Source organism: Urocampus carinirostris, chromosome 1, assembly GCF_059441175.1.
Source record: "Urocampus carinirostris isolate Australia breed hairy pipefish chromosome 1, RoL_Ucar_1.0, whole genome shotgun sequence".
NCBI lineage: Eukaryota > Metazoa > Chordata > Actinopteri > Syngnathiformes > Syngnathidae > Urocampus > Urocampus carinirostris.
In genome coordinates, this window is record NC_142349.1 from 34236794 (window position 1) to 34251449 (window position 14656).

At 47.5% G+C, this 14656-nt stretch overlaps 1 protein-coding gene across 1 annotated transcript in view; it reads left to right on the forward strand.

Annotated features, from left to right (window-relative positions):
* Positions 1-14656, forward strand: part of cntnap3 (contactin associated protein family member 3) — a 128902-nt gene that overhangs the window by 94664 nt on the left and 19582 nt on the right. The window contains exons 18-19 of the mRNA XM_088336283.1: positions 7002-7241; positions 7321-7560. Of these exons, the coding sequence (XP_088192409.1) occupies positions 7002-7241; positions 7321-7560 (480 nt within the window). The remainder of the gene's footprint in view (positions 1-7001; positions 7242-7320; positions 7561-14656) is intronic.

Here is a 14656-nt window from a genome sequence, read left to right on the forward strand (position 1 = left end):
CTTAGATGCACTCCAATCAACTCTTCTTTATTCATCTTTTTGAGGGTTTGTTCCACCCCGAACAGCCATGACGAAAATAAGATAAAAGTATATCGGCGCAATGGTAAATAAAGGATAAAGGCTCTTTGAACTCAGTTGTGCATTGTTAACACATACTTAATAAAGAAAATATGCAACTTTCAACTTTTTAAGGACACCTCAAACTACGCACCTGCAGGCTAAATGCAAACCCAAACCATAAAAAGGTGAAAAAGTAGTAGGAGTTTATTTGAACACATACAAGATATCCAGGGACTTGATGAAATAACTGTCTGCGAAATGGTGGCAGAGAGTACGTTTCAAATTCCAGACAGCAACTTTGATACAACTAGTATGTAACGCATTACTGTGCTGAGCGTCTGCAGAGTGAGGCATGCAATTCTCTTGCCTCATGGCAGGGGCAATAGTGAGGCCAATAATTCCTATATGCTGCACACCTCAGCCCCAAACAATATAATTAGTAATAGTATTAGCAAACTAACATCAAATCAAGCCATTCAGTAATTTTTTTCTCATTGCATGGACTTTTTTCCGTGTAGACTTATCTTTTAATGCTTTTAGTGAAAAGGAGCAGTGCATAGACTTTATTTACAAGTGAAGACAATAACCTATTTCTATGTTAGGGTTTATATATTGCTTTCTTGCTCTGTTTTGAAATAATGAATAAGATGTAGGTGATTTTTTTTTTGTAAATCTTACTGTGCCTCACCATACACGAACCTCGCCACACGTGTGTTTGTCATTGTGCGACTGTATAAATGTACTGTCTTTAGCAAAGGTAATGCCTAAATGTATGTATTGTGTGCCAGAAAGACCTGAAGTGAACTCCTTGGTCTAAACAGGGCATTCGATTTAATCTTATGTTGGTTAGCTTACCTTGCTTATCTCCCTAACCACAGAACAAATAAGTAAACTGCTCCAGTCAGCACCGGCCACTAATAAACCTCTAAAAGTGATTTATTCTTGCGAGGCTCCTAAAATAATTGTTAATTGAACCACCTAAGCCACAGGGGTTAAGGTCATTTATCAGTCCATCATGTAATTAGCCGTAAACAAGCGACGACAGAGCTCCATCAATACAGTCGCCGGACGTTTATCACCGCTGCAACGCAGATGCTGTTTGTCCATCTTTAAAAAGCTAAATCCATCCTTGAGGTTTTATCGTTGTGCAAATCTCAGCACAGGCATCGCCGCATGTCCGTCAACAAGCCTGCAAACAAGAGAGATTACGTCCGGAGTGGCAGGAAATATTGATTTTAAGCAGTGATGTGCTAAACCTGTTTACCTGAGAATTTATGTGGATTTGTTTTGCTCAGAGGATATGAAGCCTCTTTACTCCCCACCATCACCCTTAATCGCCGAGATTACATCACGGTGGGGAAGGTTTGCTGCAGCAGGATAACTGTATATTCCCTTAAAGATGTACAGGTTTAAAAAATTCAGAGTAATTTCTTCTTGTGTAGCAAAGTTAGAGTGATTAAGATCAAACTATTGCAATCTTGCGACCCGTGGGCCAGTTTAGCCCAGAAGGCAATTTAGCCCTCAGGACTATAGTTTGAGGCACACACCTTAAAATAAATGCCTAAAAGTAGGGTGCATCATTTCAGGTGTCCTTAAAACGTTGAAAGTAGAAAACATTTTCTCTATTAAGTAAGTATGTGTTAGCAATGCCAAAGTCAGTTCAAAGAGCCCTTATATATTTTTTTTATTGCGCCTATCTGCTTTTATTGTACTTTTAGCAAAGATGTTCGAGGCAGAATACATTAGGTAGTAGGAATGGGGGAGGGAAGTGGAGAGTGACTATATGCTTGCACCCCCTTTTTGCGGGTTGTATTTGTTAGTCCATCCATCCATCCATCCATTGTCTTCCGCTTATCCGAGGTCGGGTCGCGGGGGCAGCAGTGTTAAAAGGGAAGCCCAGACGTCCCTATCCCCAGCCACTTCCTCCAGCTCATCCGACGGGACCCCGAGGCGTTCCCAAGCCAGCCGAGAGACATAGTCTCTCCAACGTGTCCTGGGCCGTCCCCGGGGCCTCCTGCCGGTGGGACATGCCCGGAACACCTCCCGAGGGAGGCGTCCAGGAGGCATCCTTATTAGATGCCCGAGCCACCTCAACTGGCTCCTCTCAACGCGGAGGAGCAGTGGCTCTACTCCGAGTCCCTCCCGGATGACTGAGCTTCTCACCCTATCTCTAAGGGAGAACCCAGCCACCCTGCGGAGGAAACTCATTTCGGCCGCTTGTATCCGGGATCGAGTTCTTTCGGTCATGACCCAAAGTTCATGACCATAGGTGAGGTTAGGAACGTAGATCGACCGGTAGATCGAGAGCTTTGCCTTTCGGCTCAGCTCCCTCTTCACCACGACAGACCGGTACAGGGTCCGAATGACGGCAGACGCTGCACCGACCCGTCTGTCGATCTCCCGTTCCATCCTACCCTCACTCGTGAACAAGACCCCAAGATACTTGAACTCCTCCACTTGGGGCAAGACCTCCTCCCCGACACGGAGGGAGCATACCACCCTTTTCCGACTGAGAACCATGGCCTCGGACTTGGAGGTGCTGATCCCCATCCCGGCCGCTTCACACTCGGTTGCGAATCGCTCCAGCGAGAGCTGAAGATCACGGGCTGAGGAAGCCAACAACACCACATCATCTGCAAAAAGCAGTGACGCAATGCTGAGGCCCCCAAACCGGACTCCACCCCCGCCAAGGCTGCGCCTAGAAATTCTGTCCATAAAAGTTATGAACAGAATCGGTGACAAAGGGCAGCCCTGGCGGAGCCCAACCCTCACCGGGAACGAATCCGACTTACTGCCGGCAATGCGGACCAGACTCTGGCACCGGGCATACAGGGACCGCACAGCACGGATAAGACTGTGCGGTACCCCATACTCCCGAAGCACCCCCCACAGGGCCTCCCGAGGAACACGGTCGAATGCCTTCTCCAAGTCCACAAAACACATGTAGACCGGACAGGCAAACTCCCATGCACCCTCAAAGACCCTGAAGAGTGTATAGAGCTGGTCCAGTGTTCCACGGCCAGGACGAAAACCACACTGTTCCTCCTGAATCCGAGATTCGACTTCCTGGCGGACCCTCCTCTCCAGTACCCCTGAATAGACCTTACCAGGGAGGCTGAGAAGTGTGATTCCCCTGTAGTTGGAACACACTCTCCGGTCCCCCTTCTTAAAGACGGGAACCACCACCCCAGTCTGCCAGTCCAGAGGCACTGTCCCCGATGTCCACGCGATGTTGCAGAGGCGCGTCAACCATGACACGCCCACAACATCCAGAGCCTTAATGAAGTCTGGGCGGATCTCATCGACCCCCGGGGCCCTGCCACCGAGGAGTTTTTTGACAACCTCGGTGACTTCAACCCCAGTGATACGAGAGCCCAACCCAGAGTCCTCAGGCTCTGCTTCCCCAGAGGAAGACGTGCCGGTGGAATTGAGGAGGTCTTCGAAGTACTCCGCCCACCGATTTACAACGTCCCGGGTCGAGGTCAGCAGCGCCCCATCGGCACTATACACAGTGTCGATGGCACACCGCTTCCTCCCCCTAAGACGTCGGATGGTGGACCAGAATTTCCTCGAAGCCGTTCGGAAGTCGGCTTCCATGGCCTTTCCAAACTCCTCCCACGCCCGAGTTTTTGCCTCGGCAACCGCCAAAGCCGCATTCCGCTTGGCCAGCCGATACCTGCCAGCTGCTTCCAGAGTCCCACAGGCTAGGAAGGCCCGATAAGACTCCTTCTTCAGCTTGACGGCATCCCTCACCGCCGGTGACCACCAACGGGTCTGAGGGTTGCCGCCGCGGCAGGCACCGACTACCTTGCGGCCACAGCTCTGATCAGCCGCCTCGACAATGGAGGCGCGGAACATAGTCCACTCAGACTCAATGTCCCCCGCCTCCCTCGGGACATGGGCGAAGTTCTGCCGGAGGTGTGAATTGAAACTTCTTCTAACAGGAGATTCTGCCAGCTTTTCCCAACAGACCCTCACAACACGCTTGGGTCTGCCGGGTCGGGCCGGCATCTTCCCCCACCATCGAAGCCAACTCACCACCAGGTGGTGATCAGTTGACAGCTCCGCCCCTCTCTTCACCCGAGTGTCCAGAACATGCGGCCGCAGGTCTGATGAAACGATGACAAAGTCGATCATCGAACTACGGCCTAGGGTGTCCTGGTGCCAAGTGCACATATGGACACCCTTATGTCTGAACATGGTGTTCATTATGGACAGACCGTGACGAGCACAGAAGTCCAATAACGAAACACCACTCGGGTTAAGGTCAGGGGGGCCGTTCTTCCCAATCACGCCCCTCCAGGTCTCACTGTCATTGCCCACGTGAGCATTGAAGTCTCCCAGCAGTACGAGGGAGTCCCCAGGGGGCGCGCTCTCAAGTACACCCTCTAAGGACCCCAAGAAGGGTGGGTACTCCGAACTGCTATTTGGTGCATAAGCACAAACAACAGTCAGGACCCGTCCCCCCACCCGAAGGCGGAGGGAGGCTACCCTCTCGTCTACCGGGGTGAACCCCAACGTACAGGCGCCGAGCCGTGGAGCAATTAATATGCCCACACCGGCTCTGCGCCTCTCACCACGGGCAACTCCAGAGTGGAAGAGAGTCCAACCCCTCTCGAGAGGACTGGTACCAGAGCCCAAGCCGTGCGTAGAGGTGAGTCCGACTATATCTAGTCGGAATTTCTCAACCTCACGCACCAACTCGGGCTCCTATATATATATATATATATTTGTTAGTGTAGCATGAAAATAGTGAAAGTAAGAAAAGGCCTATTTCAAATGCAGTCCTCACGCCAACCAAAACCCCCCAAAATATGAAAAAAATACATTTATCTGAGCGCTTAAGATATGCATGTACTTTAACACACCACACAAGTAGCTTGACACAAGCTGCAATAATGACTTAAGCAAGAAGATAGTGCTAGCGAGTAGAACATGTGAAAATTCCGGACAGCACCTGGTGGTTTGATATGGATACCTCTGTGTTAATCAATTAGACAGAGCTCAAAATTAGAAAACAATCACTCTCAAATCTGGCCACAATTACAGTGTGTGCGGGTAATAAAATAAATATATGACCTAGCACAACTCAGGTTCCATCTTGAGTTTTAAACATGGTACTATATTAACAAGTCAGTGTACTTGGCTGACCGCTCCTGTTAAAAGCACGAAATGAAGGGATTAGTGAGGGAAAAGAAATTGTCAAAGCTGTTGACCTGAAGTTTAGAGGACAGTGGATGAGCCTCTCTCATAACCTTTAGTGAATTCTGCCTTTGAGCCAAGTAGGTTAAACATATTTTATCTGCTTGGTTATCAAACACAACATGACAATTTTTGCTTCTGTCATGTCGTCATACGTCACAAAATAATGACTTGTGTGTCGCTTGCCACTTTCAGCCTCAAAGCTGAAAGTTATTTCATGTGGCCCGCTAGAGCCTTTAATGTCTGAGTTTCTAAAAATAAGCGGGTCAAAAGACTGCTTTGACCGAAAAATACATTTCCCACAATGCTTGTCGCCTAAGACGACGGCTGAGCGCTATTAGATCCCAGTATTTCCATATTGATGCCAATATGGAGAATTGAGAAATCAACAATCCTAAAAATACAGTCATACAGTGACACCTTTACATCCAAGATTTTCCTCGTATCTAGAATTACTCGTAACCTGAGTAAATATTCCCGAAACGATATAAATGAAGAACCATTATTCCGTTCCTGGTATCTCAAAAGCATCCATGTTAATCCTGAATAGCTACAAAACATATCTTAGTGATCATTTAAAACACTTTCAAATAGTAATCGAACACAAAAATAGTCTCTAGTAGTAAAATTACGTCACATGAATTTTCTCGTATGTCGAGCAACATTTTTGCTTGAAAGAAATCTCAGCTTGAATTTCTTTAACTCCAGTAGCTTGTATGTAGAGGTATCACTGTATTGAATTTATAACATATTACATATTACTGCTATACTACCGCATATTGCACATTTTTTGTGTAAATATTGTGTAAATTATAACCTTTATCTTCTTTGTTCTTTATGTTCTTTGTTTTCTTTTATCCTCGCTATCCAATTTCGTTGTCAAAATATGTTCAACCCATTTTGTAACAATGACAATAAAGGTATATTCTATTCTATTCATATGCCCACTGACATGTTTTAATACAACTGTAATGTTTGTGACTTGAACAATTAATCAATTCAGAATTACTTTACATTAAGGAGCAGTTGCATTTAGGGCAGCAACTAATTTTTATTTAAATAATTGATGAATCTGTCCTTTTTTTTTTTCAATTAATCGATGAGTCAGATATTTTTGAATATATCTTTTTAATTTCTTCCATTTAAATATTTACGTTTTGGAGAGATAGCAAAATAGTACACAAAACAACAGAATATACTAGAGTAAAATATCCAAATGTCTTTGTTAAATAGCATATCAATAAACAAAACTACATACAAATGTATGCTATACACCTGCAAGTATGTAAGAGAAGCAACATCGGAGGAGAATGTGAGTACTTTGTTATATTTTTGTACTGTACATTGATTGTTTTCATACACCACTTTGAGTTGCATTTCAGAAAAGTGCTACATAAATAATTTTGTATAAAAATGACATAGTGCATCAAAATAGGGTCTTGATGCACCCTCAGCCAGTCCAAATTGCTACTACAAGTTCGTCGCCGAATCAAGGGAAAATCTAATGTTTTTGTTGTAGCTCTAGTTGCATTTACTTCACATACCAGTTACATACTAGTTACATTTTCATGTTATATCAAACTCTTTAAGGAAAGCCTTTACAATGATCAAGACTTTGGTGAAAATTTGTTAAACTCCCCTTTTGTAAAGGTTACGGCACTGACTGAGTTTCACCGTAAACTAACATGTATTCCAAAAATGTCAAATAATGCAATTATGTTATTTGTAATCATGCATAGGAGGGACTGCGTCCCGCCAGAAGGGTTTCCGTGGATGCATCCGTTCCCTGCAACTCAACGGCGCCACCCTTAACCTAGAGGAGCGGGCGCGCATCACACCCGGCGTCCAACCCGGTTGCCCCGGCCACTGCGTCAGCTACGGTGCGTTGTGCCGCAACCACGGCCTCTGCGTGGAAGAGGCCAAAGGCTTCCGCTGCGACTGTCGACACTCGGCCCACGATGGAGCATTTTGCCACGCCGGTCAGCCTCCGCTTGTACTTTGTTAGACTCAACACGATTCCAAGCTGAAATTCTGTGGAACCGTGCGTCATCTTTCCAGAGTTGTCGGCTGTCTTCAAGCCGACCACGTCCGTCCGCTACGCCCTCCAGATGGACGGCGCTGAAGGGGGCAGCTGGAACATCAGCTCCAAGGCGGCATCGCCTTCCTCCATTTTGTCTGACGTGAACCTGATAGAGGAGAATGTGTCGCTGAGCTTCCGAACCGGCCAAAGTCCCGCGATGCTCCTCTACGTGTCCTCGTACCACCGAGAGTACCTGGCGCTTCTCATCAACAAGCACGGTGAGTAACGTAGAAAGTTTCTCCGGGTCAAAATGGGTCACTCATTCAAACTTCAGGGAAAATCAGGACCAACTACAACGTGTGTGCATCATTAGAGCATCCACCGCGAAACCATTTTTGTCGGCATTTAGGAACGAAATATTGGATGGCTTGACCTACTCCTAGCTTGCTTATACCAACGTCTGAAACTCGTGACAAAAAGTTACCGGATGCCAGGGCAGACAACTCTAAAAGGTTGCCTGCCCAGCCATAAAAGTTGCCTGCCCCATTTTTCCCAACTTGAAACACAATAAGACGACGAATCGTAAAAAACCTGTTGTTGCAAAGTATTAAGGTGTAGCGAGCTGAGACGGGAGTCGTAGGCGTAGTGTCAAACAAAGGTGCCAACGAAAGCTGCTTTAATGACATTTAAACTTGCAATAACAAAACAAAACAAGAGAGCGGCTCGAGCCGGCCGAATTAAGAGTCCCCCTAGGAACTCGCTAACTAAACAATGGTTCCGTGGGTTAATTATGTAAAACCCACTACACAAGCCCCCCCAGAATTCACCCATAGTCAAAGTCTCTGTGCCTGGTTGGGACGCTGACCCGGCCACTGTGGGTACAAGGAGCTGGAACAGCGGGGGGGTGAGAGCTTGTGGACTCAGTTGGAGAGCCCACAGGTGCTGGGGGCGGAGGGTCAGAGTGGGTACCCACGGGGCCGGAGGGTCGTGTCGCAGGAGGACGGCCGCGCCGTGGGGCTTGGCCCAGTTCCAATGGCTTGGACATATCCATGTGGGCAGGCTTAACCCTGTCCACGGAGACAGTCTCTGGCCTACCACCAATGTCCATGACCATGGTCTTGTCACCATGCTGCAGGACCTTAAACGGTCCATCATAAGGAGGGCGCAATGGTCCGCGGTGGGCATCGTGGCGAATGAAAACAAAACCAGCCGAGCGCAGGTTGGAGGGAACCCGTGAAACTGGCCTGCCGTGTCGCGATGTGGGGATAGGCACAAACGCTCCTGCAGTGCCCTGCAAGATGGACTTCTCCCTGGATGCAGCCCAGGGTGTCGTTGGGTCTGGGATGAAATCACCTGGCACCCGCAGCACTTGACCGTAAACCAACTCAGCTGAAGAGCACTGAAGGTCCTCTTTGGGAGCGGTCCTCAGTCCCAGCATGACCCAGGGTAGCTTATCGACCCAGTCCCCATCGGTCAGGCTGGCGCGCAGGGCCGCTTTCATCGAGCGGTGGAACCGCTCGCACAACCCGTTAGCCTGGGGGTGATTGGCAGTGGTGCGGTGAAGTTTGACTCCCAGGCTCTCGGCAACCATGTTCCACACCTCGGAGGTGAACTGTGCGCCCCTGTCAGATGAGAGATCTGCAGGGGGTCCAAAACGGGCGACCCATGTGCCGATGAACGCCGGGGCCACATGGACAGCTGAGGTGGAAGTCAGCGGAACTGCTTCAGGCCAACGGGTCGTCCTGTCCACCATCGTCAGGAGGTAAGTGAAACCGTGTGAAGGGGGCAGTGGGCCCACCAGGTCAATGTTAACGTGGTCAAACTTCCGTTCGGGGATGGCGAATGGTACCAATGGGGCCTTGATGTGACGGTGCACTTTGGCGCGTTGACATGCCACGCATGAGTCGACCCAGTCCCAGACGTCCTTTCTCATCCCTTTCCACACAAACTTCTGGGCCACTAGCTTAATGGATGCTTTCCTGCCAGGATGAGACAGGCCGTGTATTGCCTCAAAAACAGCCCGACGCCAGCCAGCAGGGACAAGCGGCCTAGGCCAACCCATGGAGAGGTCACAACAAAGCTTTGCCCCTGAGTCTCCGACCGCAACCTCCTCCAGCCGCAAACCAGTGTCTGAGCTCTTGAGCGTTTGGATGCCGTTATCAGAAGCCTGGTCCACACTCATACTGGAATAATCAAGCCCCAATTGCACAGCGCTGATGGTTGCTCTGGACAGGCAATCCGCAACCACGTTGGACTTCCCAGCAATGTGCATGATGTCAGTCGTGTATTCCGATATGAATGACAGCTGGCGCTGCTGGCGGGCGGACCACGGTTCGGACGTCTTGGACATGGAGAACGTAAGAGGCTTATGATCAACAAAGACGATGAACTCACGGCCCTCCAAGATGAAACGGAAGTGGCGAATCGCCAACCAGATGGCAGGTAGTTCTCTGTCGAATGCACTGTATTTACGTTCTCTGGGGACCAGCTGGCGACTAAAAAAGGCAAGTGGCTGCCAAGCATTGTCAACCCACTGCTCGAACACGGCACCCACTGCTAGGTCTGATGCGTCTGTAGTCAGTGCGACTGGGGCTCCGGGGCTGGGTGAGCCAGCATGGCTGCCTGGCACAGCACGGTTTTTGTGTCCTCGAATGCCTTGGTCCTCTCAGCGGTCCATTCAACAGCTTGATTGGGTGACCTACCCTTGAGGGCCTCGTAGAGTGGGCGCATGACATCAGCGGCTCGGCGAATAAACCTATGGTAGAATGTCACCATGCTCCCTGAGGCCCCGTGCTGTTGGCGGCTGAGGAAAGGTGGAGACGGCCTCTACCTTAGACGGTAGGGGGGAAGCCCCATCCTTGGTGATGAGATGCCCGAGGAAGTGGATGGAGGGTACGCCAAAAACACATTTCGTGGGATTTATAATCAGGCCATGCTGACTGAGCTTGGTGAAGAGGTCTCTGAGGTGCTCCAAGTGTTCCTCTTTTGAGGAGCTGGCAACAAGGACGTCGTCCAGGTAGACGAACACAAAAGGCATGTCCCTGAGCACTGAATCCATCAGACTTTGGAAGGACTGAGCGGCATTTTTCAGTCCGAACGGCATCCTGAGAAATTCGAACAACCCAAATGGAGTTATCACGGCCGTTTTCGGTATATCTGAGGGATGCACTGGCAGTTGGTGGTATCCCCGCACTAGGTCCACCTTGGAAAAGAGAAGTTTGCCCGCCAGGTGTGCAGAGAAGTCTTGAATGTGCGGGACTGGGTAACGGTCGGGCGTGGTAGCCTCGTTAAGGCGGCGATAGTCCCCGCATGGGCGCCAGCCACCGCCTGGTTTCGGGACCATGTGTAGTGGAGAGGCCCAGGGGCTGTCTGATCGGCGAATGATGCCGAGACGTTCCATGTTAGCAAATTCGGATTTAGCAGCTGCCAGTCTTTCTGGATTGAGTCGTCGGGCCCTGGCATGAACAGGGGGGCCCTTGGTTTCAATGTGGTGCTCAACCCCATGTAAACTGCTGACCCCCAAAACACACGTCCACTGTCCGTGTCCCGTATGTGCGGATGGGGGTGTCATTGGCAGAAGTTAATGGAGGTCCATGTGTTCCCCCCCCACATCGTCCACAGTGGCAGGGAGGACGCTCCTCTGGGCGCCGGTGTCACACAAGAACTTTTGGCCGGAGATGGCGTCCCGGATGAACAGTAGCCGGTTTCTTGCGCCTGCACTCACGGCCGCTACAGAGTGCAGGCCTTGAAGTTTCCTGTCGCGTTGGAGGTGCAAGGGGGACGGTACTTCTTGGCCCTGGGCCCAAAACGTGCATGGTAGTAACACAGACCTGACACATTCTGATCGTCAGTGGCCGTGCGTGCCTTGCTGGCTGGGGGCGTCGCACTTGATGGTGTGTAGGTGCGTGTAGGGGCCAGCACCTCATGTGTGTATCTATGTGTGGCCAGGAAAAACCGGTCCGCTTCCTCTGCCAGTGCACGCGGATCTGTAATGGTTGTATTCGCAAGCGCCGTCTGGACATGCGGCGGCATGTGACGCAGAAAAAGTTCAGTGAAAAGAAAATTTGGCTCTTCGGTGCCAAGCAAGTTTAACATAATTTCCATGTGATCCGATGGCTTACTGTCTCCTAAGCCCTGAATAGCAAGGAGGCGTCGAGCACGCTCAGAACGCGACAGTTCAAAGATTCTGAGGAGATATGCCTTCAGTCCCTTATATTTATCCAGTTCAGGAGGGGATGTGATGAAACTCACCGCTCTGGCTGCAGTTGAGCTCCCAAGAGCAGACACCACGTGGTAATAGCGAGAGTCATCGTCAGTGATTCCGCGCAGGTCGAATTGAGCCTCTGCTTGTGCGAACCATGTTAACGCCGATGACTCCCAGAACTCGGGGAGCTTGAGAACGGGCGCGTATGCCATGTCGGTATGCTCAGTATTATGCACGGCCTCGGAAACTTCCACGAGACTAATGTCGGGGTCACCAATGTAGCGAGCTGAGACGGGAGTCGTAGGCGTAGTGTCAAACAAAGGTGCCAACGAAAGCTGCTTTAATGACATTTAAACTTGCAATAACAAAACAAAACAAGAGAGCGGCTCGAGCCGGCCGAATTAAGAGTCCCCCTAGGAACTCGCTAACTAAACAATGGTTCCGTGGGTGAATTATGTAAAACCCACTACAAAGGATTGATAATCAGAATATATAACAGAACCACACTTTAAAATTAAGTTTATTTTAAATCTACTTATAACATTCATTGCATGTATTTAACATCGCTGTTTTCCATCTGCCATCAGTATGTACCTATATTTACTCATCTTCATTCATGCAATGTTTGCGTTGCGTCGTTTGCTACAACCCACGTGAACTCCTCTTTCCACGATGCTTTTAATGTACGTTTATGTTTTGGAGCGTCATAAATGTTGCTTTGAATCTTTCTTCTGTGGCTGAGGTTTTTGCTTGATTCCTGATAAGGATATGTCAGAGTGTGCGGTTTCCTCATGCGTGAGAAGATAAGCAGGACATTGTGGTTCAGCCTTTGAGCATATTTATTGCTCAACAGCAAGCAAACAAGAACACGGCTCCATTCAATACAACATGGCAATCTCCAATTAGCCAAACAAAAAATTGTGCGTGCGTAATGATGTCACACAATGGAAAACGTCTTAACGCAATAACACGACTAAGAGCGCTATTAAATTGACAAATCTTAACAATTCCTAACCACTTCTCCATTTTCTTGTGTTCTCTGTGCGTCTACTTTGGAAAATGATATGCAAATGCACGACCTTATAACGCTTGGGAAAGCCAGGAAGCAAGTTATTTGATGCAGGCTTCCGATTGGCTGTCAAGTATGCAAATTGCCAAACAGACCGAAATTCCAAAATTTACAAACGAACCGAAATTCCGAAATTTCCAAAACGAACAAATATTTAGAAATCGGAATAAAATGTTTTATTTGTAAAAAAAAAAAAAAAAAAAAAAAAAATCAATGGTACTTTTCAGCCACTTTCCCTATTTTTATAACTGAATACATTTTTTATTCTACATACACTTATTTTTTTAAACTATTGACATATAAATTGTAATACACTTTAAATCTTAAAAAAATCTCAAAGTGTAACATATTCAATTTCAAGATATATTTCAGAAAAACAAAACAATTTTAAAAGCAAGCTTTTCAACCATGGTTTACAAATTTACACAACATTCTGTTCATTCACCATTTGTGTTGGCTCTTTTTTCATTCTATTTATGTGTTTTTTTTTTTTTTTTCTTGTTAAGTGGTTATAACCCTCTCAGGAAAACACATTTTGGTGATTTTTGTATAATTTTTAGGGTTCCTGTCATAAAATTAAAAAAAACATCCTCCGTTTTTCTACATCACTTCAATGGACTTCATACACCCAGGCCAAACAGGCCAGTGTGTATTTTTTCGATATATACTTTTTTCATTTATCTTTCCAGGAAGTATGAGGTTCTGTGTTCTCACCCAGATGGGAAAATGTGGAACCATTTCTCATTTAAGTTTCCCATTTCTGCCCAAGAGGCAATAAGAAAAAAACGCCCATTACAAGTTTCAACCATCATCATGAATTCTGCTGGAAACATGAAAAAAACAGCTTTCAAGCACATTCTCTTTTTGTTTTTTTTTTTGCTCAAAGCTATTTTGCAATCCGTTAGCATCACGTACAAAGTAACAAAAATTAACCCCTGAATGGAAACTCTGTGAGATTAATCTTAACAGCAGGCAGAAAAAATAATCTCAAGATGCCATGCGTGAAAGTGGACCTGATGATGTTGATTTTGGCTTAGAGCGGCCATTTCACACTTAGCCGCACCACCTGGAATGTTAAGGAAAAAAACAGCTCCTGACACCTGTTTTCCCAGTCAGCACATAATCGGGTGCATATGTCGATCGTTACAGAAATGCAAAAAAAAACTAAAAATAACTAGATCTCATCTGAAATCCCTGGAAGGGAGCCAGTATGAAAAAAAAAGCAAATTCGGGTATGTTTCACACTCGTATTTCTTACCTGACAAGCTCAGCCAAATGTTCCCCTTACTCCCTTTATTAAGCAAAAATAAACCCTACAAACACAATGTGCCACCTTTTTACTCACAGACAAAGAAACTACAGCTTTTTCCAGAGAAGCCGCACCTGACTATAAGCTGCACCCAATATGATTTTAAAGGAAAATACGTTCTGTCAGTAGCGTGACGTGCAGTTTACACCTAGGCCTTCAGCTCCAGTGTGAATTAGTGGCAAATGAGCCGGCCCTTGGAACTGAATTTTCCTATCTGATTTGGGAGGAGTTGGGTGGAGTACAGGTGATTTGGGCCGACCCCGGCCCCTGAAATGAAAGGAAGCGCTACAGACAAGTTGGAATGGTTTAATAAATATTGATGTATGAAATATATAATAACATCACATGATTCTGTCTTTGTCTGGCTGTCACGTTTGGTTTTATCTCTTTCTACCCCCCTCACTTTTCCTGGTCTTTTTTTGGTCACTTCCTCCTTGACTCTGATTTCCACTCACTACTGGTATCACTTGCCCTGATTGCACCCTAATCACCTCACACTCATCACTGTTTAAGCACTCCTGTTTTGGGGTACGTCTGCCAGTTCGTTGCCATTCTTGTCTCATTCTAGAGTTGTCGCAGCCTTGTCTTGTTTTTAGTGTATCGAACCCTTGCCTCCTTTCCCAGCCACAAACATTAGGAGTGTCACTTTCGCCAATGTGAGTTTACTGGATTACCGACACCCTGCCTGCCCCTGAACCACGACAACTTCCTCTGGTGCTAAAGACGGTTTCCTCGATTTTTTGTCCCATCTGTGTTACCGACTGAGACCGAATGAACGGCGTATTGTTGCAT